The sequence below is a fragment of the Protopterus annectens genome, chromosome 13.part0, assembly GCF_019279795.1.
Source record: "Protopterus annectens isolate FY-2018-M chromosome 13.part0, PAN1.0, whole genome shotgun sequence".
Classification (NCBI taxonomy): domain Eukaryota; kingdom Metazoa; phylum Chordata; order Ceratodontiformes; family Protopteridae; genus Protopterus; species Protopterus annectens.
Genome location: NC_056747.1, coordinates 149807673 through 149835258, shown reverse-complemented (window position 1 = coordinate 149835258; position 27586 = coordinate 149807673). Strand labels below are relative to the sequence as shown.

General features: G+C 41.5%; 1 protein-coding gene across 1 annotated transcript in view; it reads left to right on the top strand.

Annotated features, from left to right (window-relative positions):
• The window catches only part of AP1M1 (adaptor related protein complex 1 subunit mu 1), a gene marked incomplete in the record, with an annotated part of 1516013 nt that overhangs the window by 429323 nt on the left and 1059104 nt on the right, over positions 1-27586 (top strand). Inside the window, 1 exon segment of the mRNA XM_044090737.1 lies at positions 21870-22000. Coding sequence (XP_043946672.1) covers positions 21870-22000 — 131 coding nt within the window.

The following is a 27586-nucleotide window of genomic DNA, read 5'->3' as shown; positions in this document are numbered from 1 at the left end:
ATATGTGAGAGAGATCATTATGGTATGAGGTTGAGAAGGGTTGGAAGTGTGATAGTAATGTAGATGTGGTGCATTGTAAGGATTAGAGAGTCAGGAAGGTGTAGTAAAGGAAATGGGGAGTTAAGTATGTGTGGAGTGGGTGTGTGTGGTGTCAGAGAGGAGGTAATGAAGTTGCTCTTGGGTTTGTAGGAAGGGAGTGGTTTAATGTATGTGGGAGTGGCTGTGCGGAGGAAGTGGTTTGTTGGAGGTGAAAGGGAGTATCTGAGTTATAAATCTAAGGAGGTTAGGGGTGGGTGGGAAAGGGGGTAGGGGAGCGAAGTGAGCCCGAGTATAGCAAGAGCAAATGGAGTGGGCTACACACGAAAAAGGTGAACAGCGACAGTCTAGTCTAGCAGCAGGTGAGAGACGGTGGGAAAAGGTAGGAGAGTAAAAGGTAAGCAAGTTTAGCTAGTTCGGGGGAGTAAGGGTAAGGAGGAGAGTGGGTTTGGCTAGTAGAGTACAGAGACTGGACCAGGAGTAAAGCACCAGGCAGGGAGCTATTGGCAGAATATGAGGGCGGTGAGCAAGAAAAATGCAGGGTGGGGGTGACGAGATAGGTAAAAATAGAAAGCACAGTATGATGTACAACTGTAATACAAGCTATGGTAGTAATTACAGGCTGGGTTGAGCAGTGGTAAGTTGATGGTATCCGGACGTACTTTTAACACACTGGTACAAGCACCGCAGGTAGGGTAGTAGTCCAGGAGGGTTCCAAGTGAGCAATGGGTAGGTGAGGCGGTTGACTTCAGTGTGCACCATTTACCGGGTAACTGCACTTTAATGCAGGTGCTATATGGCAAAAGAGTGAGGAGTTTGGTAGAGTAAAAGAGTGAAGATTAAAGAGAGGCAGTAGGATGACTGTGTGTTGGGGGTAGAGGTACTGTGTGGGTGAGGAAAGAATACAAGAGACGCCAGATTATGTGCGAGTAATTGCTGGACTTGGTATGCTAGGTAGGTCTGCAGATAGTATGGGTCTGGGTGTAAGAGGTGCAAGTGGGTTAGATGTGGGTAAGTGAAAAGCAAAGATGGGAAGTTATATGCAGGGTGGGCTTACAGTGGCAACCAATGACATAAATGCATACAGGGTTTTGAGAACAACACTTTTTTGGCTGTGGATAGCTTTATAATTGTTGACAGCTAGGCTAGTGACTAGGCACAAATAAACCATAGCAAGTGATATACATGTTCAAATGTAGTTTTACAATGGTAAGAAGTTGTGCTCTAACATTCAGCACAGATGTAAATACCTAGGCAGTCAAAAGGTTAGCAACTGTTGTGTACTCACTAGAAGAAATTTATAGGGCATGAAATAGCCTTTACATTGAGTATTTATGCAGTTTCAAATTACATGCATCACATGTAGCAGACCTAGGCAAATAAACCATTTGTAGGAACAGTCGCTACAGTAGAGTACGTTAAAACAGCGCCTGTTAAGCAGTGAACACGCACCAGTGAGCAGTGGAGCTAGACATGTGTATCACATTTAGCAAATAAAACATTTTGTCAGCTATTGTGTAATTGCTAAAGTGGTCTGAATAAATGAGCTATTAAGCAGTAATATATGGCAAGTAATGAAACACTACGATGACTACCATGTGTACACACTTATCTAGGCATATAACAAAGCTGCTTCATAGCTACCAAATGTGGTCATAAACCTAGGCAAGAATACAAAATTTATTCAGCTACTAAAACAACATCTGTAAACAGTGCGCACACACCAGTGAGCAGTGGAGCTAGGCACAAACATAAAGTGTAACAGCAAGATTATGTGTGCTGAACACCGGGAGTCATAGAATGTATCAACTAAAAAGTCTTATTCACACAAGTATGAGCCATTTTTCTAATCCGATTATGATCCCAAAGAAAAAGGATATAAAGCTAAGACCACTATTTTAGCAAAAATGAGGGCAAGGTAGCCTCACAGCAGTGTTTGGGCTAGCATTCTGCTCTGTACTTATAACTCATTCAAGAGAGAACCATACAAAGTGACTAACAGTTAACTTAAAATTCCTCACAGACTCAATAATGCAAAACACGGGCAGTATTCTAGAGAAAAAAGTAGTTTGCAGTTAGTACAAGACAATTTGGAGTTGCACACCAGTTCATGACAAAGAGCAGGTATAGGAAACTGAATGAAGAGAAAAGATGGCACGGGAATACAACTGTAGGACTTCAAATGCCACAGGGGATTATCGGTAGGGTTGTCAAGCTTTTAGTGAGGGAAATATGGAGAGGGAGAAAAGTGAAAAAGGACTGACGTCAGCTGGGAAAAGACATATGCAGTGTGTGAGAGCTGATGTTTAAATATTAGAGAACTGCTAAAAGAATCTGCAATAAAGGCATAAGACAGCAGACAGCATTTATATTTATTAAAATAAAGTCCAGGAGGAAAAAGGAAGAAAGAAAAAGTCTAGCTACCAACACCGGAAAAAGGTGAACACCAGCAGAAACAATCCAGCAACAGGTGAGAGACATTGGGAAAAGGTAGGAGAGTAAAAGAAAAGCAGGTTTAGCTTGTTCAGGGGAGAAAGGGGAAGGATGAGAGTGGGTTTGGCTAGGAGAAAGAGTACAGAGACTGGACCAGGAGTAAAGCACCAGGCAGGGAGCTGTTGGCAGAACATGAGGGTGGTGAGCAAGACAAACGCAGGTTTGGGGTGACAGAGATAAGTAAAAATAGAGTAGTACGGTGATGTGCAACTATAATACAAGCTGTGGTAGTAATTACAGGCTGGGTTGAACAGTGGTAAGTTTGAAAGTATCAGGACGTACTTTTAACACAAGGGTACAAGCTCTGCAGTTAGGATAGTAGTCCAGGTGGGTTCCAACCGAGCAGTTGGTAGGTGAGGCAGTTGACTTGTCAGTGTGCACTATTTACCTTAAAATTCCTTGCAGACTCTAATGCAAAACACAGGCAGTATTCCAGAGAAAAAAGTAGTTTGCAGTTAATATAAGACAATTTGGAGTTGCACAACACCAGTTTGTGAAAAAGAGCAGGTACAGAAAAGTGAATGAAGAGAAAAGATATGATGTACATGAAGTAGGACATATACTTTAGAGTCCCCCAGAAGTCCAACATTTTCTGAAAAAGTCCATTATTTCCAGATTTTCTTCTGTCATGTTTCACAAATATAATTATTGCAGTATAATCCCACATTGTTAATGGTTTTATTACTGTTAATCTCCCAAATCCTCTCTCTGCTTCATTTAAAGCATACTCTCGATTCTTCTAGTTAACTCTCATGCTCCCTTCCTTCTCTCCAAAATTTTCCATTGAAACAGTGGAAAAGGTTTCACAAGTGCAATCTCCTCCTGTTTCACAGCTCACTTTTTGTTAAACAAACCTTTGTATTTCTTCCTTAGCATGTACTTCATCAAAAAATTATTTTGTCCCTCCAGGGAAGAAAACTTTGTAGATGGGTACGTACAGCAGTTTGAATCTCATACCTGTCTTGACATTCCCTGAATAGTGGAATGAATTTATTCCTCTTTTTCCTGGTGCGCAATAATAATCCTTCTCCACAAACACTCTGCTTTCTCCCCGTTTTAGTATTTTGCCCTTCTGCCACATTTTGTCAGAATCGACCCCTATTGCTGGTAGGATTGCATCTTTGCTATTAAAGGTCTTGGTTGCTTTCTCATATACAGGTGTGGAGCACACATGATGTGCCCTTTCAACTAACAGCTGCTGCTGTGGAATACCAGTCCAATTGCTTATTTGTGCTTTCATAAAATTAATGCAGCTGTTCCTTCCAGCTTCTCTGGTATAGCTGAAAGTCTCAGGTTTTCCCTATGTGCTGTGTCCTCTAATTGAATTATTTTTTGAAACATCTCATCTGATATTGTTAATCCTCATTCATTCCTTACGCATGGGTATCTGTTCCGAGCTGGCCATTTTCCAATCTCGCGTCAGCTTAAACTGTCGAGCTAAACTCTTAACCACAATCTCCCTCTCCCTTTTACCTCCGATTTGGTTTGGCATGTCGCCATTCAGTCATGTCAAGCTACTTCTCTTGAGCTAAGTACATTCAATTGTTTAATAGTTTTACAAATTACTTTTCTGTCAGGAAAGTTCATATTTTATTGTCTCTTACCCTATCGCATCTAGCGTTCATAATTTCTTCAGGTTTTTCTGCTTCTTTCTTTACCACTTTTACCGTGAGGTATTCTCTCTTTACCATCGTTGGTAATCCTTTTCCCTTTTCTCTCGTACCTTTGGGTACTCTCTTGTACCATTGCTGGTACCTTCTCTATTAATTTGCTGTCATGGCAGATAAGAAAGGTAGCCCGGGGTTTAAGCGGTGTCCTGATTGTGGACACAAACTGCCTACTTATGATGCACACTCTTTGTGTGTTTACTGTTTGGGAGCTTCCCATTTGTCTGTTGACCCACCCTGTACTATTTGTGAGAACTTTTCTAATAGAACCTTGTTGGAAAGGAAAAACAAGCTGTTACTGAAGGGACTTCTAAAATCTCCCTTTTCAGAGGCTATTTCTGGGTCTGAGGCCTCAACCCCTCCTAGAGCCCATAAGAAAACTCGATGTTCCTACTGAGGCTAAATCTTTGCCTTCGTCCCCGGCTGGGGACTCCCGCCAACCAAAACCTAAAAAGGCTAAAGTTTCGGCTCTGGAGCTATGTCAGCCCCAGTGCTTTTGGTGCCTAGACCTTCGGCTCCATTAGTGATTTTGGCTCCGTCTTCTCCTGCAGCCTTCTATATATCTGCACCGAGGGGCTCCTCTGTTCAGACCATTACCACTGTATCGGCACCGACTGTTCAGTCGGCGCAGATCTTGACCGCGTCAGCTCAGAGATCTTCCTCAGAACCGATGCCTTTATTGTTGACTTCAGTTTTGTCGGTTCCAGCTTCGGCACTGACAACCACTTTGGCACTGATCCTGGTCAGTGCAGACCATGATATCGGCACCGATGACTTCTTCGGTGCAGACAACAGTAGTTCAGTCTCTCTTGGCACCGTTGTCCTCTGTGTGGTCAGATGAGATGGGCACAGAGTCTGCCACTTCTGTGGACAGGCCTGTTTCTCCCTCGGTCTCAGTGAGGTCCACTAGAATCCTTTCCAAACATGATGTGTTGCGTCTTGTGGACCAGGTACTCTTGGCCAGAGGTATCCCACCCCTCAGGAACTCACCTTCCTTGGGAGGTGATCACCCATCTCCAAAAACTCCTTCTTATTCTCCTCCTTCATTGCCTTTGAAGTCCATGGATATAGCACAGTCTTCCCCTTCTGCAGTTCCATTTATGGATCTCACTAAGGAACCGCAGTTGCCTTTGTGGCAGGAAAGTTTTGCTATGACCCAGGATGTCAGTTGTGACACGCATAGTTTGCTGCTCCACAGCCATCCAGGGACTCCGGGTCGGCAGGCTGAGCTACTTGGGGGAGGGGTGACCCCTGTCCTGAACGTGCACTCCTTTTCGGGTGGACCAGCCTTGATGGAGAGGGCTTTCACTGCTGCTGGCAATTCCAGACTGTCTATACCTCCACCCTCTTCTGGTACAATGGTTTCACAAGTCACACCTAGCGGACACCAGGTGCAGGGGCAGCAGGCCATATTCCCACAGGAATTCCCTTTTCCGATGTCTTCTCCCGCTGAGGAGGTCCATCAGAAAAGTTTGTGTAAGAGGAAGCGCATAGACTCTACAGAAGAGTCCCTCACCTTAGACACAGATTTCGATGAGGGGGAAGGATCCTCTTGGTCACCTTCTGAGGTATCCTTTGGTGATATCCTCGAAATCCTGAAACGGAGAGGTGACTGGCCGTCCTCTAATCCGACCTCTGAGGAATCTGTGTTCCTGCGGGCCTTTTGCGCCCTCCCCCCTACCTCCTGGGTTACTCCGCCTGCCGATGAACTTGTCCAGCTCATCGTGCAGCATGTTTGGAAGGCTCCTTATAATGTCGAAGCTATTCCCCGGAGGCCAGATAAGATCTTGTTCCCTCCTGCTTCGGATCCCCATTGGTCCAAAGGTCTTCCTGTGGATGCTTTGGTGGTGGCGACTGCAACAAAAAAGTATCTGGCAGAAGAAGAAAGCCAGACTGTCCATCTGCCTAACAGAGTCCCAGGCCCTGGACAAGATAGGAAAGCTCACCTTTGCTTCAGCGACCTTTGCTATCGGTTCCCTGAATTATATGGCACATTTTACCAGGCTTCAGAGGGATCTGGTTTCTGAGCTCTCTGAAACCTTGGCTGGTGCCGTGTCTGAGTTCTGTGACAGTGGCCTCTCAGCTGGCCACCATTGAATCTATATCCAACTCCTTTATTCAATTGATATCTCACCCATCAGAAGGAGCAACTAGACCAGCGGTTTCAGCTGCGGTCTTGAGACGACATGCCTGGATGCACTTGTGCAACTTTGTGGAACCCTCTAAGTCTTCCTTTCTTAATGCCCCATTGAGGCCTCCTCGTTGTTTGGGCCCAAAGTTAAAAGCTCATTGGCCAGATGTGAACAGGACAGTAAGACCCTTTCTGCCGTAGGTGTCCGTTATTCTTCCCCTCAACGTGCTTTCTCCCGAAACCAAAAGTTGGAAGCTATGGTTCAAGAACTCTCAGGGTCCTCAGAGGGGGAAACTCACAGGGTAGATGCTGCTTTCGGGGCAGAGGGGGTTTGCATAACCAGGGTTCCAGGGATTCTTTCCCTGGTCAATCCTACCGGTGCTCCTCAAGAGCGGCCCAACTCCTTTCCTCTGGAGGTGGTTGGGGGATGTTTCTCCTTGTACCCTTCTGTCTGGCTAACCATCACCATCGATTCTTGGGTACAAAGGATTATAACTAGAGGTTATCATATCCCCTTCGATCTTTGTCCTGTCTTTAAAGAATCTTCCCGACGTTCCACCCAGTCAAAGGGAAGAAGCAGCACTAGAGAGAGAGAAGCTGCTAAGAAAGAGTCATCCAAATAGTCCCTCCAGACCAGATAAGATCCGGATTCTACTCAAGACTATTTTTGGTGTCAAAGAAAACAGGGGACTGGAGACCAATTTTGGATCTCAGTGTACTGAACAAGTTTGTGAGAGTACAAAAATTCCAGATGGTCACAATACAGTCTATCCTCCCGCTTTTGGAAAAAGACGATTGGATGTGCTGTATAGATCTTCAAGATGCGTACTACCACATAAAGGTGGACAGGCCATCAAGAAGATTTCTGCGCTTCTCTGCGGGAACCAGTCACTACCAGTTCAGAGTACTGCCCTTCGGACTCCACAGCCCCCAGTGTGTTCACAAAGTGCATGGCAGTGGTCACAGCTCACTTGCGACTTCAAGGATTCCAGGTGTTTCCATACCTAGACGACTGGCTCATTTCCGCCCCCACCAGACATTTTACTGGAAAAAGCTCTGGCATACTCCTCACTGCTCAAAGGCTAGGCATAACCATAAACTGGCAAAAATCCAATCTCACCCCTTCTCAGTCGACAGAATTCATAGGTGTTATCTTGGGCACAAAAAACTACAGAGCTGCTATTCCAGTGCACAAAATTCTAAGGATAAAGCAAGAACTAATTCCAATCCTTTCAAAGGAAAAATCCACGGCTCACTCTGTTCTAAAGCTGTTGGGTTCCATGGCAGCCTCCATCACCATTGTTCCCCTGGCCAGGTTTCACATGAGGCTTTTACAATGGCTACTGCTCAACCAATGGCTTTTCAGCATCCTCTTTCAGCCATGATTCGAGTAACCCACAGGTGCAAACAGGATTTAAATTGGTGGATGACACAACCTCTCAAAATGGTCTCGCCCCTTCTCCCCCCAGCAAACCAAGGCCAGTGACCACGGATGCCTCCCTGATGGGGTGGGGGGCTATGTCAGGGACAGACAGTCCAAGGCACTTGTTCCCAACTGGAGGCCCATCTACATATATATGTTCTAGAGCTGAGGGCGGTGCTTCTGGCGTTGCAAGCATTCCATCCCCTGCTGCCGTCTGGGACAATTGCGATTCAGTCAGACAACATGGCGGTGGTCTGGTACATCAACAAGCAAGGTGGAACCAAATCTTACCCCCTTTGTCGAAAGGCCATGAGAATATGGCAATGGGCGATGGCTACCAACCATTTTCTTCTAGCAACGCACATTCCCGGGAGTTCCAACGTGATAGCAGACGGACTCAGCAGGTGCATTCTTCAACCTCACAAGTGGTCCCTGAATCCCTTGATAGCGGCAGAGATATTCCACCGCTGGGGCTGTCCTTGCTGCGACTGCTTTGCATCCTAGACCAACTACAAATGCAGCAACTACTTCGCCCTGATTCCCCCTCCTGGACAGTCACCCAGGGACGCTGTAGTCCACGATTGGCCCTCTGGTCTTCTTTACGCATTTCCACCCGTTCCCCTCATTCCCCAGTTTCTGAAGAAAGCCTGTCTGTTGAAGAGCAGGGTGATCCTCATAGTACCATAAGGTGATCCTCATAGCACCATATTGGCCTCGACAGATTTGGTTCCCCTTCCTTTGGCCTCACCTACTAGATCGACCATGGATTCTCCATCCAACCCCGGAGTTGATGTCGCATCTACAGAACCTGGTTCATCCCAACTTGAACAACCTGAAGCTCATGGCTTGGCTACTCCAATTCCCTTGATTGCCAGGCAGAATGATCTTTCTTTACCAGTACGTGATATTCTCATTGCTTCTCATAAGTCTTCCACTAGAATTACTTACCTGAGCAAGTGGAAAAGATTTACCTGTTGGCTGAAAGATAAACAAGTACACCCCTTTTCAGCACCAGTGTCGATAATACTAGACTGTCTGGCTGACCTGTTTCAATTGGGTCTGTCGGCCTCTACCATTAGAGTTCATTTGGCTGCAATTTCTAATTTTCATGAGGGTGTCCAAGATTCCTCTCATGTCCCATAAATTGTGCAAGACCTTCATAAAAGGTGTAAATCATCTGAAGCCACCTTTTAGAAGAGAACCTGTTCAACCATGGGGATTTATCATTAGTTCTACAAGCTCTGACAGTGTCACCTTTTAAACCAGCCTCTTCTTGTGACCTCAAGTATTTGTCATGGAAAACCTTGTTTTTGGTCGCCATTACTTTTGCCAGACATATTTCTGAGCTTCAAGCTTTATGTATCAAGGGTCCATACTTGATTTTTCATAGAGAGCGTCTGAGAACTAATCTGTCATTTTTGCCTAAAATGATCTCTGAGATGTCCATTAATCAAGCCATTGAATTGCCAGTTTTCTTTCCCAATCATTCAAACAGAGGAGAGTATTGCCTACATACTGTAGATATACACAGGCAAATCCATTTTTTACTTAAACAGGACTAAACATTTTCGTAAATCTGACCAGTTATTTTTGGCCTTTTCTGGATCTAGATTAGGATCTGCTGTTGCTAAGGTCACATTAGCTAGATGGTTAGAAGGACTGTGTGACCTTTATTTATACACAATGTAATATCTCGTTTTGCCTACTACCATGAAAGCTCATTCAACAAGGTCGGTGGCAACTTCTGTTGCCTTCCATGCCAGAGCTTCTTTACATGACATCTGTGCAGCTGCAACTTGGGCTACGCCTCATACCTTCATCAATCATTACAAATTGAATTTGGCCTCCAGGGGAAGAGCATCTTTTGGTTCTATGGTACTCAGTAATGTCCTACCATGAGAGCCTCCCAGGAGTAGAGGTAGCTGGGGACTCTGTCCCATGTGTAAGGAATGAACAAGCATTAACGATGTCAGATAAAGAAGTTATGTCTTACCATAACATTCCGTCTGTATTGTTGATCCTCGTTCCGTCATTACGACCCTCCCTCCTTCCCCCTCCTGTGGTTTCTAGGGGAGATCCATCCGGTTCTCTTAGGTTATTTGACCAGAGGTAGCCTCTACCTTCTTTGACTTGCAAACTCAATCTGATGCAACAGGGAGAGGGGGATTGTGGGTAAGAGTTTAGCTCGAGAGTTTGAAGCTGACGCGAGCTTGGAAAATAGCCGGCTCAGTTCTGAGCTCGGAACAGCCATGCGTGCAATGACTGAACGAGAATCAACAATACAGATGGAACGTTATGTAAGACTTAACTTCTTTTTTCTGAGCAGTCTCATATTCAGCCAACTTTTTCTTCATTTCACCCTCTGATTTTTGCAGTTTTATCACCTCATCTGAATATCTGTTTAAAGCTTCTTCCATTTTTTCCAGTCTTTTGTTATGTCTTGTACTCCAGTGTTTTGTTTATTTTAAGCAGACCTGCATGCAGTTGTCTTCTCTTTTCCTGGAGGTTGCGTTGCTTTTTGCTGAACAGCTGCCGAACTTTCCCCAGTCTACTGGGCTTCCCTGTGTTTTTCACATTGGGAGAGCTACAGTCAAGCTGTGACTCAACTTGAAAGTCTTCAAAGATGACATCTTGATATGATTCAAGGGTGTGTGTCTTAAATCATTAGCACTACAATGTATAACATGTAGTCCACATATCCTTCCATTAACTAATCTCTTGACAGCTGAGGCACACTGACTAAGATGTTCATCATGTTTCACTGTTGCAGTCATTACACTTGGATTATCCTGCTGGCAGGTGACCTGCAGTCGGCCCGAGTTCCAAAGTCTTGGTCCGGCGTCTGTTGCTGTCGCCTCTTCCCTGACGTCAGTGCGCCAAGGGTATTTAAGTTGCAACCGACGCCATTTTCTTTAGTCTTGCCACGCAGTGCCCGAAGCAAAAGCAGTTCACAAGTGCCAGTTGACAGACTCCTGAGATTTTCAAAATTGAATTTCAGAACCGAAGTCTTCAATAAAGCTAAGTACCCCGTTGGGGAAACTTTTTCTTGCTCCAGACTGATGTCATTAAAAGTTAATTGTATTTCTTGTGGGAAGCAAATACCTCATAAGGACTTTCACTCTTACTGCATTCCTTGCCTTGGCCCTGATCACGATGTTACTAGTCAGTTTTGTGCTAGATTCAATAAACGCACTATTAAACATCTGTTTGAATTTGCTTTACATTATTTTGGACGAAGATTTAATTATATAATACTGTCGGATCAACCAACGACAGAATGTATAAAAAATGCAAAGACAGAGACAGGCATCCGAGGTCCAAAACCGACAAAGCCTCTTCTAGGCCATTCGCCGGTTCTCATTGAGGCGCTGTCGCAGCCCCTGACAACCGCTACATCAGAGCCACAGGCAGTAACCGACAGCCACTTAGAGGCCCCGAGGCCTGTGGTTACTCAAGGTGTTGGGCCTACGGAAACTATTCCCTCAAATGGGTCCGAAGCCGCAGAGCAGGCACCAGCTTCTGAGGGCATCTTCAGACCTTCACAGCTTACAATTAAGGCTACTACAGCAGCAAAGTCAAAGACAAGAAAACAAGTGCAGTATTCTCCAGAGCAGTCATCCATGCCAAAGAAACAGATGCTTAAAATGGCTGAAGACCTTATTACTTTAATCAGGGGCTCCATCCCCCTCCTTGACAAACGGCCTAGGTAAGACACTGATTGATTCCTCTGATCAGGGTTCCATTCCCTCTGATTCTTCTGATCAGGGCTATTCTCTCCCTCCTTATGAGGACTCTGATGCTGAAGAGTCCATTCCTTCTGCCTTACCGCCTGAGGATTATTCTTTTGGGGAAACCCTGCACACCATGAGGGAGCATTTCCACTGGGAGAGCCAGGATTACTCAGAATCCAAGAAAAGGCTCAGAGATTTCTTTTTATTGCCTCAGCACAGGCCCTTGACTAATCCCCCCCTGTGCTTGATATTGTAGATGACGTTTTTTTCTGAATCCAGTCTGTCTCCAGATTCTTTACCCCCCTGCACTAGTAACGCCAGACAGGTACTACAGGGTCCCCGACTCTCATAAATTTATTTACAAAAACCCCGCTGCAGACCCAGAAACAATTTCTCAGGGTCCTAAAGGGGTTAAAGCTTCCACTGCCAAAAATCCTGTCCCCTCAGATGGGGATTCCAGAGCTCTGGACAGATGGGGGAAATAAAGTTTACACTTCTGCTACTATAGCTGTAAGAGCTTTAAACTGTCAGTTTCACATTCTTAAATATCAACAGTATCTCATCTCATTGTTCAATCAGGAAATGGTTACAAATACAGAAAGTCCTGACAGTAAAGAAATGCAGGAATTATTGCATGCAGTTGAACAAGTGGGAAAGCATAGTCTGCAATGTGGTTTTGAGTCATTGGAGGCTTCTTGTAGAACTGCAGTTACAGGCTCAGTTATTCGGAGACATGCTTGGTTGAAAGAACAAAGTTTACCTGACCATATTAAGGTAAAATTATTGGATGCTCCACTACAACATGATGATTTGTTTGGTGTTAAGGCAGAAGAGGTGTTAAAGAAAATGGAGGATAAAGCAAAGTCAATGAAAATGGTGAAAAATTTCTTACAGGTTCAACCACCTAGATTTAGCAGAAACTGGCCTTCAAAAAATTGGTCTTTTCCAGTGTCAGACAGGCCACAAAGAGGCAGATACAGACACCCAAGAGGCAGATCTCAGCCCCAAGGCTCCTACAGACCTAAACAATGGGGTGCTTCAACCCCCAAAGGAGGAGAAGACAAATCACAACCTTATAGGAAACAGTCACAATGACTTCCGTCTGCAAATGCCAAGCTCTTACCAGTTGTCAGCACCCCTAGGGGGAAAGCTAGCACTTTTCTCAAACAATTGGCACATGATCACCCAAGACCAATGGGTGCTGAATATAGTTTCTCAGGGGTACAGGTTCCACTTCCACATGCTTCCAAAACTAAAAGGTATGCCAAACCTGCCACAAAACCAATGGGCAGAGGCACAAAAACAGATTGCTACTCTTATGGATAATGGGAGCTATTCAAAAAGTTCTTCAAGAACAGGGACAAGGACTCAAGACTTTTCTTAGTACCCAGAAAAGAGAGAGCCTGGAGACCAATACTGGACCTGTCGATCTTAAATAACCTTCCTGGATGTTCCAAAATTCAAAATGTTAACACTACAACAACTTCTGCCCATGCTGGGCAAGGAGGCTTGGCTAGTTACTTTGGATCTCAAGGAGGCATACCTGCACGTCCCAATCAGACAATCATGCAGAAGATACCTCAGATTTATAGCAGGCTCAATGCATTACCAATTCTCTGCACTGCCCTTTGGCTTCTCTACTGCGCCCAGGGTCTTCACAAAATGCCTGGCACCAGTAATTGCATTTTGCAGACAAAAAGGGATTCAAATATATCCCGACTTGGACGACTGCCTTATTCAAGCAGAGAGCAAGGACATTCTTCTAAAGCACCTGGCGTTTGTAAAAAGGTTACTAATTTGCCTAGGGTACACAGTAAACGAAAAGAAATCAAAGCTAGTGCCCTCTCAAGAGATAATATTCCTGGGTGCAAGCTTAAATACAACTGCCCAGATGGCTTATCTCACGCCAGACAAAGGCAACTGACTCATTACTTTCAAATGATGGCAAAAAAGACCCAGCTCCCTGCAAGAAAAATTCTGCAGGCCCTGGGTTTCATGGCATCCTGCATTCTACTAATTCCATATGCAAAGCTGCATATGAGGAAACTACAATGGTATCTAAAGTGTTTGGACTCAGCTTTGTCACAGCCTAGAGACAATCATAACCTTGATCCCCTGCCTACAACAGGAGTTTCGATGGTGGTCCCAGGCCTGTCACCACAACGAGGGACAACCTTTCACCTTACCTACAGCCAGGCAGACAATAACAACGGATGCATCGGATTATGCTTGGGGAGCACATGTGGCAGGAAAATGTATTCAGGGCACGTGGCCCAGGGAACAAATGCATCTTCACATCAATCAAAAAGAGATGCTAGCTGTACAAAATGCCCTGACAGCCTTCAAGGACCTAATACAGCCAGGACAACTATTAATAAAGCTGGACAATACCACAGTTGTGTGATACATAAGCAAGGGGGCACACATTCCTACCCCCTATGCAGACAAGCCATGACTTTGTGGAACACAGCACTGACCTACCAGTTACATCTGCAAGCACAATTCCTGCCAGGAACAAAAAATACACTGGCAGACGAACTAAGCAGAAATATCATGGGTCTTCACGAATGGAAGCTAAATCCACAAGTGTTCAATATGATAACAAGGGAGTGGGGACGCCCAGACAGATCTTTTTGTCTCCCCCTCACAATTGCCAAATACAGACATTTTGCACAAGGATTTAACACTCTCAAGCATGGAAAGTGGATGCTGTATCATTCATCTGGAAAAACCTGACCGTTTATGCCTTCCCTCCAATGCCTCTTCTCACCAAGGTACTTCTAAAAGTCAGACAAGACAGGCCAAAAATAATCCTGATTGCACCAGACTGGCCACACCAGCACTGGTATCCAAACCTAAAGACTTTGTCCCAAGGCCCACCTTGGCCTCTTCCTCAAATCCCTCATCTTCTGACACAGCAAAACAATCAGATTCTGCACAGTCAACTCAGAACCTTACACCTGTCAGCATGGCGAATAATGTAGCCACTCAGAATGCACCTCTCTCTAAAGTTGTTATGGATGTAAGTTTGGAAGCCATGAGGCCCAGCACTAGGAGATCTTATGCAGAAAAATGGAAGAGAATCTGTTCTTGGAACCAGACACAAGGGCTTGACCCACTGGTCCCTAATATACCTCAGATTTTACAATACTTGACTGAGATGTTGGACAAAGGCCTGTCTTTTTTCATCTATTAAAATCCATGCCTCTGCCATTTCAGCTCATTACAATGCAGATCCTCCAATTTTTTCACATCCTCTACTACGGCAGTACCTCAGAGGGGCAAAGAATATAAGACCCCCTAGAAAAGCACCAGTACCTACTTGGGACCTCAATTTTGTTTTAGAAAAACTAACACTGCCTCCATTTTTGAACCAGCTAGCACAGCTGATCTTAAATTCCTGTCATGGAAAGCTGCTCTGCTCCTAGCAATAACTTCAGCAAGAAGAGTCTCAGAGTTACAGGCATTGATGGCTGTAGAACCTTTCCTCATTTTTCATCAAGACAGGGTTTCTCTTGGAACAAACCCAACATTCATGCCAAAAGTGGTCTCCAATGTGGCCTTAAACCAAACCATTCATTTGCCTACTTTCTACCCAAATCCCCAGAATAAAGGGGAACGACTTCTGCACGCTTTGGATATACACAGGCAGCTATGATTTTACTTGGACAAAACTAAAGCTTTCAGAAAAACTGAGCAAACTGCAGGATCACAAGGAAAGCCTATTACAAAGCAGACAATCTCCAAATGGATAGGACACTGCATCCGCTTCTGTTATGCACAACACGGCAAATCTGTGCCTAAGGGCATTAGGCCTCATTCTGCCAGAGCAGCAGCCACTTCAGCAGCTTTCCTCAGAGGGGTACCAACCAAAGACATTTTAGAAGCTGCAACCTGGAGCTCGGTGCACAATTTTACCAAGCACTACCACCTACCTGTCTATTCCAAATCCAGAGCAGGCTTTGCCACCGCAGTTCTGCAGGGCTTGTTAGCCTCGCCAAATCCAATCCTAGACCCAGCCACCCACCCTCAGCTTTGGGATTCTACCCAAGTGTAATGACTGCAACAGTGAAACACGATGAACATAGTACAGTTGTGTACCTACCATAAATGTTAGAGTGTATTCACTGTTGCAGTCCAGGTTACCCACCCATCATCCCCCTCTTTGCTGGGACTATTCTGTACTTCTCAACTCTATACAACCTATGTGGTGTATTTGCTTGTAGATGAAAGAAATGTTTATCGTAATATATGCATGGTTGTTTGGCATATAGTAATATATGCATGCTTGTTTGGCATATTTATATCTTTTCAGCCTTCCTATCTGGGGGCACCTGACATCTAGGGCAAGAAAAACTGAAGAAAATGGCGGTTGCAATTTAAATACCCCTGGTGCACTGATGTCTGGGAAGAGGCAACAGCAACCGACGCCGGACCAAGACTTTGGAACTCTGGCTGACTGCGGGTCGCCTGCCAGCAGGAAAACCCAAGTGTAATGACTGCAACAGTGAATACACTCGAACATCTACATTTATGGTAGGTACACAACTGTACTTTATAAGCCAGCCAGTGAAGAGACTGAAAATGTACTGGCTGTTATCACTGCGAAGAACACTCCTTACTGATAAAATTGCTATTGATAAAGTTTTAATAGCTTTTATTGCTCACAAAATATTGGCATTTATCTATCTTAAATTTTTTTAAGTGTTTTAGAAAAATTTTTTGGAATGCAAGGATGTATATAGGCTTTTAGAACTGTGACGTTTCACACCAGATGTGTGTTGACTTAATATATTCATCCAGTGTGTCACTTATTTTGAACACCTCTGAGCGCATTTGATTTTTTACCTAAATTACCTGAAGCCATCTTCTGTACTAAAGCTAAAACTTGGATCTGCTTTTTCTAAACAGCAGAGTGTCTTCCCAGCCAGAGCATTTTCTTCTCTTCTGATTGATTTTTTTATTGCTTTCTCCAGATTTCTTTCTTGCTGGTGTTCAGACAGAGTAATTATTAGCCAGTAACTGAATTTTACCCAGACTGTTAACTTTTTTTTTTTAAGCAACTTTACACATGGAGTGCTCTAATTTGCTGCTCCAGTTTGCAGTCATCTTGAAAGTCTCCCTATAGTTCTTGTAGTGTTATAGCTACCAACTTAGCCAAATAAGGTTAGAACAAACAGTGTTATTCAATGCTTCAAGCCTTCGAAAGAAATTGCACTCCTTAGAAAGCCATCCTGACCTTAGAAAACATTGACACCATCACTGAAGCACGTACCAGTTCTGTGATAATGTATTCTCCATACCACATTTCAACACTTATGACCACTAGTAAGAGTCTCTCTGTTACAGGTAATTGTGAGTTCATATTCCTCCACAGTAACATCTCATCATGACTTGCATGGCAAGATAATCTTGAACTCCTCCACATCCAAGAGTCATAATTTCTTACCATATCCCAGCCAGTTACTGAACTCCCTGTATGATATTCAGGTATCTAAGTTGTATTTAAGTTTGAGTCCCTTGCCATCAAAGCAAATGCTCTTATTCTTGGGGATTTCAACTGTCATTTCATGAGCTAGGAACCCTACTCTACTGCAAGTAAGTGTGCACAAATATTTACTAGAGTTCATTGATGCATATTATGTACACCAGATAGCAAAATCTCTTTCCTGGGCCTGAAATGTGCTGGACCATTTCTTACAAATATCCCTGTTGTGCCCTGTACTTTTAGTTGCCTTTTCAATTGTTTATCCGAACCACTGTTTGGTGCTATTCACAATGAGTGGCCCAGCCTGACTTGTCCACAAATCCTACTGTCTTTAGAGGTTTCTCACAGACAAACTTAGTACAGCTGTCTGAGCCGAAGGAATTTGAACCACACTTCTTTTGAGGACCCAGTAGACAGCACCACTGCATTTGTTGAGGATTTCTTTAAAAATGTAGCACCTGCGTCTAGACTTAAGTCCCAGTTTGACAGGAAAACAATGCCAAGTTTAGTAACAAACCACTGTATTGGAGCCCTAGTATGAGCATGCAGTATAAAAAAAAAAAAACTTGCCCAGAGTAATAAATTGAAAACTCTCCAAAAATGAACTCTAGGTTAAACAAAATGTAGGCTCAAATTCAAATCTGCCAAAGATAGCCATGAACTGAAAAACACCACTTCTACCAAGGACAGCCATAAGCCCTTTTTCAACTACAATAAAAGCAATACCTATCACTACATTAAGTTGAATACTATTACACCTCCCAGACACTGAAGACATAGCCAACATACTAGCAAATAAATTTAGCTCAGGACTGCTTCCCCAAACTCCATCTTCCGCTCACATGTTATGTTTGCAGCCACCCTAAACATCAACCTCAGGGCAAGACTTAAAGACCCTCTCAGAGGTTAAAATTATGCAATGTCTTTGGGTCCTGACAATGTTCTGGATTGCTTCCTTTTCTGTATAAAACATCATTTCACTGACTTGCTTCTGCATCTGTTCATCCTTGACTTCTCACATGGTTTCATGCCAGATGCATGAAGAATAGCTGTAGTCATCTTCCAGCTTAAGGGTGCCCACTCTGCTGATCCTGGCAACTATAGACCAATAAGCTTTATCAGTCTCATCTATAAAGTAATGGAATGCATTGTTAAGGAACTCTGATGTTGGCAGCTTTCAGTACCACCTCAACCCAAATCAGTTTGGGTTTGTGAAATGAAGATCCAGTTTGCTTAATAGTCAGCATATTTTTGAGACATTAGAAGAGAGTAGATTTGTACACACCACTTACCTTGGCCTAGCAAAGTCCTTTAACACAGTTCCACACTTATTGGTTATAAATAAATGAAATTGTTAACCCTTGTGTGGTTCACTGAAAAGCAGACTAACTCGGAGATCCCCCAGTCAATTAAAATTGGTATATGCTGTTCTCTAAAGGGCTTTTTACTAGTGGAGCTCTCCTGGGATCTGTATAATGATTGGTTATGTTTAGTATTTACTCTGATGTCAAAGCTGTTGTCAACAGTCTTAGGCTGACAGTTTGTATATAACTGTAGACTTGGAATGGTCATCATCTCTGGAAACTTCCATCTGCTTCAAGAAGACCTAATATGTATAAACCTGGTACTGGGGCCATGGTTAAAAGCTAATGCTAAAAAGTGTAGTACTTTGCCCTTTTGAAAACAATGGCAGCCATTCACCCTACCACATAAATGACACCCCCCCCCTCATAATTAACACTGTTAGTGGTGACCTAAACACTTTGTAGCCTGTCAACTCTCCTTTGATCACAGTGCGTTTGCTATTAGAAAAACTCTTCTACCTAACTTAATTGATTACAAAAGACATGTAGTGCATGGGGCACCATTGTCTTCAAATGTCAGCTAAATGACATACTGGCTCACTGCTACTTTAACTTGAGATCAGACTTTAATGCATAGATGGATGCTTCATGTTTAAGCATCCCCTATGCTGTTAACATTGCATCTGCCGCTACAGTAGTATTGAACCAGGGTGGTGTTAAACTGATACCTGAGCATAAATAGCATCCGAACATGAACTGGGTTAATTTCAACTCCATTTCTCTCTGCTGTATCTATATTACACTCTCAAAAAACATATTTGAGACGCAGCTTCTTCCCCTACACATGGAATATGTAAAGATGTAAAATGGTTCCCCCTACATTACTGGCTTTCAAAGCAGGCACGCTTTTTAATTTCATTTTTTTGTACCTAGTAGCACATGGAGCAGAAAAATCTCTATGTACTGTAAAGAATTATGATTGTAACTTAAAATTGTGCTCTTGACATGGATGCTAGAATTTGATTTTGAGATTAATTTCTTGGCATCCATGTCTCGAATGCATAATTTAAGATCGGCAGTCATAATCCTTTATATCTCCTATATCCATTGATACTACTCTTCTACTCCCTTATTTGGGCCTTAAAAAAATATAATAATCTCTTCTGCATATATATATTTCCAAGCATATTATTCAACTTGAAATAACACGCATTTTCTCATTAAGAATTCAAGGGCCTCTGTTCCATGAAATGCCTTTAAAGCTCTAGTTTTTCTGACTCCTACAGACTCCTACAAGGTGAACACTGTCCATCTTACAGGATCACAAATGATCAAGTTTTGCAAAAACTAATACCACAAACACCCCTGCAATATCTAAACTATCAGAACAATAAACAAAACCTGCTGGTGGTGTAGGTGCCTTCTCAAAAATTCCACTGCCCTGCAACAGACTTTCCCTTTATGTTAAAGCAGCTCCATAAGCCCCTTCAGTGACAACCTAGGCAAGTGGATGGAGAAATGTAAATTCAGTCCAGGTCTAGCCCTTCGCTCCCATATGAAAAAGGGCGACAAGTAGTGGGATTTGCAATGGCTGTACTACAGATCATCTGCCTGATCAATGGCCTAGTAAAAAACTCATGAAACCTATACAGCTGTATTTTTACTCTTGCTTGTATTTGCTGTATTAAATTTCGTAGATGCCTCAGCTTTCTGTAAAAGTTTAATCCATTTCAGGGTTTTGGGAAACCTGTAGCCTAGCTTGGCAGATGGGCAACTCTGTAAACAAGCAATAAATAAGTAAAATGTTGATACAAGCTTATTGATACGGCATATATTTACAACTCTTGATTCCTTTACCATGACCTGCTGGTGGTTATATTTGAGGGTTATGGGCCAGTGAGTGTTAATATCAGCTCCTGAGCTAAAATTGGTTAAGTGATCTTCAGCGAAACAGTGATTGGTAGGAGTATCTATTTGATTGCTTCTGTTCTTTACCATTTACTTAAAATTTATTGAAATAAATTTAAATATATTGTATAATGTATTTAAAAATTTAGTTGTTAAACTATCTTAAATGGATTATTCCTAAACACTATAAATTTGTGTTTATCTTGAGGTTTGGGTGGTTCTCTAGGTAATTCTTGTATTGATGTGGTTTTCTGAGAGGAACGGATGTATATAAAATGTTTTTGAATAAGAAATAATGCCACGTTGAATTTAGTAATTTTTTTTTATTTGTTTTTTTTTATTTTTATTTTTTTCAGGGACAAACTTTTAAGTTGTGTTGGGGCTGTGGACAGATAGAGCCGGAAAAAAGTGTGATTTATTTATTTTTTTTAATCTTGGACCAGCTGTGGTGGTGCTGCGGTAGCGTTGTCGCCTCATAGCAAGATGTTGTCCCGTTCGATTCTTAGCTAGAGTCTTCTGTGTGGAGGCATACGTGAATGGGGCGTGCCTTCGTTGAAGGTTGTGCATCAGGGCTGGTAACCTGGTACTTAAAAATCTACTACCAGTCATTAGCGGACCGGAGTTCCGCTGTGGCGACCCCTAACTGGGAAAAGCCGAAAGACACGAACAATCTTGGGCCAGCTAATAAATTGCAAGAATTTAAAAAAAAAAAAACTCAAGTTTTCAGTGTATGCATGCCGTTCATTTGAAGCTGACATGTTAACTTGTTTTATCATTGTTTTTATTTGGTGCCATCTTCCATGAATTTCCTTTATCCTAATTTGAAGATTTTTTGTGATTCCAATGCAGTTTAATCATTTCTCATTATAGATGCAGCATGCTTGTTTGAAAGATTTTTTAATAACCTGATTTTAATTCTTTGTCACTCTCTTTAATGATGTAGTACTGGGTGAGCATCTGCCATGCGCATTCAGACACCTGATATCTTAAATATCTTTAGTTAGGAGACTATTCAACATTTCATTACTTTTCAGGTTTTTAAGTGTATTGTCAATGTTTCTGCGGGAGTGTCATTGTCTCCTTATTCTAATCATGTTGCTGGCTCTCTGCTTCACCAGGTACAGCAAGTAAAAGTGCTTTATCAAATGTAGAAGCATAGCATTGTTAGTTTCTTGAGTTAAATACTGATTGTTGAATTTTAATGGATTTTGGTGTATTTGGTAATGGTAGAGGAAAGCATTAAGCTAAACCTGTCATTCCATCCCTAAGATTGTGTATTATGGCTTGTCTAATTTTGTGTCCTCAAAGTCCATAAAAAAATTTGTAGTGCATGGAGCGCTGCAGTTAAGCTGTAAAATTTTGAAAAACATAGGCTTGTTGTACACTTATCTAATGTCAGAAAGTTGCTTAAGCTTTTGTTAAGCAATGTTAAGCTCTAGTCTTGCACTAGAGCATTAACGGCAGTCCGTAGCTGGGGGTGTTTGTGCCAGGAACAGCAGTTCTGGGGAGTACACTGTAGAAAAGAAAAATCACCTCGTGATTGTAGCAGAACAGGTATGCAAGACTATAAACTTTTTGTGCTAAAGAAGCATGCAGTAATATTTATATATTCTGTTTAATAAAACCGTGCGCACTGTGAGTAAAACTTTAAAGTTACTGTACTCCTGACTTGATTAAACATTTTTCAGGTGTTTTCAGAATATTTCAAGGAACTGGAAGAAGAAAGCATCAGAGATAATTTTGTCATCATATATGAGCTTTTAGATGAATTGATGGACTTTGGCTATCCACAGACCACTGACAGTAAAATTCTTCAAGAGTAAGTAATACCTATTTGAGAACATTGAAAGACAAAAAGATGAATATATTTGTAACCAAAAAGTAGTACTAAAAAGGTTTTCTTTAGGAAATGCTAATTGTGGTGCCTTAATGCACTATTGCATATTTATTATCACGTTTGTCTGCTCTTCAGTTTTGCTTCATATATCACCCGTAACACAAAGTGCTTTGCTTATTGGGTGTTGATACAAGTCCATCAATGGAGAAAGGTGAGAGACTCCTCAATACCAAAGTAAAACAAGCCAGTGGTGTTGGGATTCTTCAAAGAATTGTGAAAGAAGCAAAACACACTCCACTGCCCTTAAGAAATCATTAGAATGAAGTGTAGTACCTGAGGATGGAGGACAGCTTTTATTTAATTTCTTTCAAGGAAGAGCCTTGTAGCACTATGAAATATTTCATTTCACTAGTGTCTATCTTTCCTACTTTTTTATTTTTTCAGCAGGTGAGCGTTCCCTTGGTGTGTTCTGTCTTATGTTAATGTTCTACTATCATTGCCAAGTGCGCAGCACTTTCTAAAGCTGACACTGCTGTATCCCATTTTTTGTTCTTGATTTTTGACGCTGTTCATCACTTGACTGAGTTCCCCATGACAAGTAATCATGCATAAATACATACCGATAATTCAGATGCAAGGAATAATGCCCTTGTAACCTGTTAATTTACCAAAATGATTTAGTGCCCATAAGTTCTCAAGTTCTTAAAACATATTTTAAACTAACATTTTCTGTAATGCAGTTTGATCTTTTCCATGCATCAAGTACTGTTAAGAGTGCAGATTAGTGCATCTCTTTCCTGTATAATCTCCTGCACAAGTTGTGTAATGGTTCTGCTTTTTTCTTGATAAACCCCAACATTTCCTGAAATCGTTCTCTAAATTCTCTGTATACCCGAATAAGGTCTCCCCTTAAATATCTGTATTAAACAATGTAAAAGTTCAGATATTTTAATCGTACATAATTTAAAGTTTTACAATAGTGGAAGCCCTTGGTGTATTTCCACTGTACTCTTGTCCAATTTACTAATGCTAGTTTTCTTGCACTATATCCATATTATTCCATACTCTGTTTTGGGTCTGATGTAACTTAATTTCATATTTTCTGATTTCATCGACTTTGTGAATCTTTTTATACAGCCTATAGTTTTCTAAATATGATCAACCAATTGATTGGTATGATCAGGAAACCTCAAATCTGGATCTAACCATATACCGCAGTCTTTAAACTAACATTTTCCGTCACTGTGGGCTGTATTAAACATTCACCCCTTCAGTCTGTCTTCCAAATCTCATATACTTAGTTTGTGATGTTTTTATCATTTTATTCTTCTGTGCCCAAATGGTCAATTCAGTCAAGTTCTTCTACAGACATGGCCTGTCTGTAGCAGATGTAATCAGTTTATCCATTTTCAAGTAATCTGCATATCTACTTTAGAACACCTCAGATGAAAATGATAGATCTGAAAGATGCAACCTAAACTAGTATGGGCCTAGAGAGCTCTGGGGGACACACTAAATGTAACCTGGAATTTTACTTGTCCAATTACTGTGACACTTGCCATGTCCTATTTGTAAGCTGTGCAGCTATTCATCTTAATCAAAATGACATTAATGCCTAGTTGTTCTAATTTACTGATTAGTGATTGTAAGTTAGCCTATCAAATATTGAAGTTAAGTCTGCATAAATTATATCACAGCACATGTTTTCATTTATAATTTATATTATTGTAGATTGTCATGTTACAGGTATTTAACAGCTCTAATTTCAAAGTATACATGCTGTTATGTGGTTAATTCCCAACCTTTGCAGTTCTAATAAGCTGTCGAAAATCTTCTCCATTATATTCCACAATAAGAAAGTAAACTTATGGATCTGTATGATTCTGAGTTTGTCTAAATTCCCCTCCCATTAAATATGGTTTAATAAGTGCATGCTGCGTTGGCCTTGTTTTTTGTCAGTTTATTTAAAAGTTTTAAAACTGTTATTCTGTGGGTATTTTTAGCCCGTAGCTGTTCAGAGACCATCAGCTTTGTCTGCCGGAACCCCCTTTCCAGCAGACCTGTTTGTCGGGCATGGTTCCCAGACCAGAGTTCGCTATGTGAGAGAAGTGAAGGCAGCCTTGGAGCAGAAACCCAGTAGTATTCAGGTCAGAGGACTAGAGTTCAGATCCAATGTAAAGGCATCTTTAGTTGCCACTGAGGGATTTTTGTATGACCATTTCTTTTTCCTGAGACTTGCAGCCGTGATGCAGAAGTGCATACTTCCACAATTCAGCCGAACACAGATATTGCACTGCTTGACAAGCCAAGCCTTGTTCCTTTTGGTCTACTTATGTGACCATTGCCTGTGTACCCTATAGCTAACACATTAGGACCATTCTGCTTCATGCCCATCCAATGAGAAAACATTGGCTACTTACTTCCCCTCCCACTGCCATCCCTCCCTTGCTCCTGTACTGTCTATGCTCACTAGTAGAATGCATGTTGGCTTGGGGTAGTCAGGGCTTTATCCATGTACATCACAGAGCTAGCTTTTGAACACACTTTGTCATATTTGTAAGAGTAGTTATTTTTCTCAACTTTATGCATTTTAATGTGCAAGTCACATTTGACATCCATATTTGAATATATTGAGAACTGGATTTGTGGTAGAGACTTTACCCTAAAGCATTATCACATAAAGTATGTATTTTGCTTGACAAGTGGTGCAAAGTGCTGGTAAATGCAAACACTGTGCCAAATTTAAGTCTGCTAAAAAAGTGATTAAAAGCAGTCGAGAAATATCTCCATAAAAAGAAACATGGGCTATAAATGGTGGTTCACAAAAACTGAGAAACTGAACCAGACGAAAAGGGAATAAAAGAAGTAGGAAATGAGAGGCAACAATGTGAAAAAAGAAGTTTGTATTTATTTTACATTTGTTGACTGGGTTTGGCCATCTGAGCTAATAGTCCTTTTTCAGCAGAAGCCCAGGGAGAAAAGCTTCACGTTTTACCAAAATGTTTACAGATGCAGTATACGGTATACAGAAGAGTTTCACAATAAAGTATACAGAAGGATTTTAACAATAATGTTGCCAGATGTAGTATGCAGAAGGGTTTCAAACCATATTATACAAAAATGGAATGAGTAAAGGTTATAGAACTAAAATTGAGCAAATCTGACAATAGTGCAAAATTGTAGTATGTACATGTTAGTAATTTAAGTATTGGTAGAGTAAAGAGAAGTAAGAGGTTTGAAAGGTGGTCTAGGAGGTTAATGTTTTTCATTTAAACTGACAGGTAAAAGCCTATTAGAAGAGTCTAAAGAGAGCTCATAAAGAATAATAGAAATAGAGATTAGAAATAATGGGTAGTTTGTGGTAAGAGTTTTAGAAATAGTGGTGTTAATTATAGAGGGTGAGTATAGTGGCAGGACCAGTGAGTTGAGTATTCTTTGGTTACTGCTTTGAATTGTTTAGGTTGCTTGAGGGATCTAATTTGTAGTGGCAGTTTGTTTCAAGAGATAGAAGGATGATAGCTATAGAGGTTGCATCCAAATTCAGTTGAGAGATTAGAAGCAGGTGCGGTTATGTACTTACCGTAATGTTTCATCATCATCATCTTCTTCTTTCGGCTGCTCCTGTTAGGGGTCGCCACAGCGGATAATCTGTTTCCATTACTTCCTGTCCTCTGCATCTTGCTCTGTCACACCAACCACCTGCATGTCCTCTCACCACATCCATAAACCTTACCTTAGGCCTTCCTGTTTTCCTGTTACCTGGCAGCTTCATCCTTAGCATCTTTTTCCCAATATACTCTGCATCCCTCCTCAGTACATGTCCAGACCAATGTAATCTTGCCTCTCTGGCTTTGTCTCCAAACCTTCCAACATGGGCCGACCCTCTAATATACTTATTCCTAATCCTGTCCACCCTCGTCACACCCAGTGCAAATCTTAACATCTTTATCTCTGCCACGTCCAGCTCTGACTCCTGCATTTTTCTCAATGCCACTGTCTCCAACCCATATAACAAAGCTGGTCTCACTACCTTCTTGTAGACCTTCCCTTTCACTCTTACTAGTACTCATCTGTCACAAATTACTCCTGACACTCTTCTCCACCCACTCCATCCTGTCTGTACTCTCTTCTTCACCTCTCTTCCACACTCACCATTACTCTGAACTGTTGATCTCAAGTATTTAAACTCATTCACCTTCGCCACCTCTACTCCCTGCATCCTCACCATTCCTCTATCTTCCCTCTCATTCACACACATATATTCTGTCTTAGTCCTGCTGACCTTCATTCCTTTTCTCTCTAGAGTATATCTCCACCTCTTCTGGGTCTCCTCCACCTGTTCCCTACTCTCACTACAGATCACAATGTCATCTGCAAACATCATAGTCCGCGGGGACTCCTGTCTGATCTCGTCTGTCAACCTGTCCATCACCATTGTAAATAAGAAAGGGTTCAGATCTGATCCTTGATGTAATCCCACCTCCACCTTAAACACATCCGTCATTCCTGCTGCAGACCTCACCACTGTCACACTACCTTTGTAACGTTTCATCTGTGTTGTCCATTTTCATTTTTCCTTGACAGATGGGTCTGGTTCCGCTATTCTGATGCTCTGCTTATTAAGTTGGGGTATTCTTTTTTCCAAGCCTCTGAGGATTCTGCAGTATTGTTTACAAGTTGTTAATATTTGTTTCTTTCAGAGTTTTTCAATATTTCTTGCACTGAGTTTCACTTTGCACCTTGTGTGTGTATATATATATATATATATAGATATAGATATAGATATATAGATAGATATAGATAGATATAGATAGATATAGATAGATATAGATAGATATAGATAGATATAGATATAGATATACATGTGTGTGTGTGTATATATATATATATATATATATATATATATATATATATAGATATACATGTGTGTATATATATATATATATATATATATATATATATATATATATATATATATATATATATATAGATATATATAGATATACATATATATAGATATATATATAGATATACATATATATAGATAGATATATATATATATATATATATATATATATATATATATATATATAGATATTTACTTTTTTGTCTTAATAGTTGCATGTATGCTATTTGTCTTGTTCTTAATAGCTGTATGCATGTCATTTATGTAATTCATACTTGAAGAGTGAAACTGGAGTCAAATTCCTTATATGCATGCATACTTGACCAATAAATGTGATACTGACTCAGCCATTACTACAGCTCGTGCTAGCCAAAAACTCTTGCGCTTCACCTCTACCCACAATCCCTCTCTCACAGTTTCCTTAGATTGAGTTTGCAGAGAATGTATAGATAATAGATACGGAAACCAAAGCGAAGCCATATCTGCTGTGCTTGAAAGGTCACAATAATTTCAGAGTATATAATCCATTCCACCAAAAAAAAAAATCTTTAAAGGCTGTGGGGATGGAGGGAGGTGAGTCAAAGATGAATGTAGATGGACAACACAGATGGAATGTTATGGTAAGTACGCAACTTCTTAATCTGATGTCTTCAATCTTGATT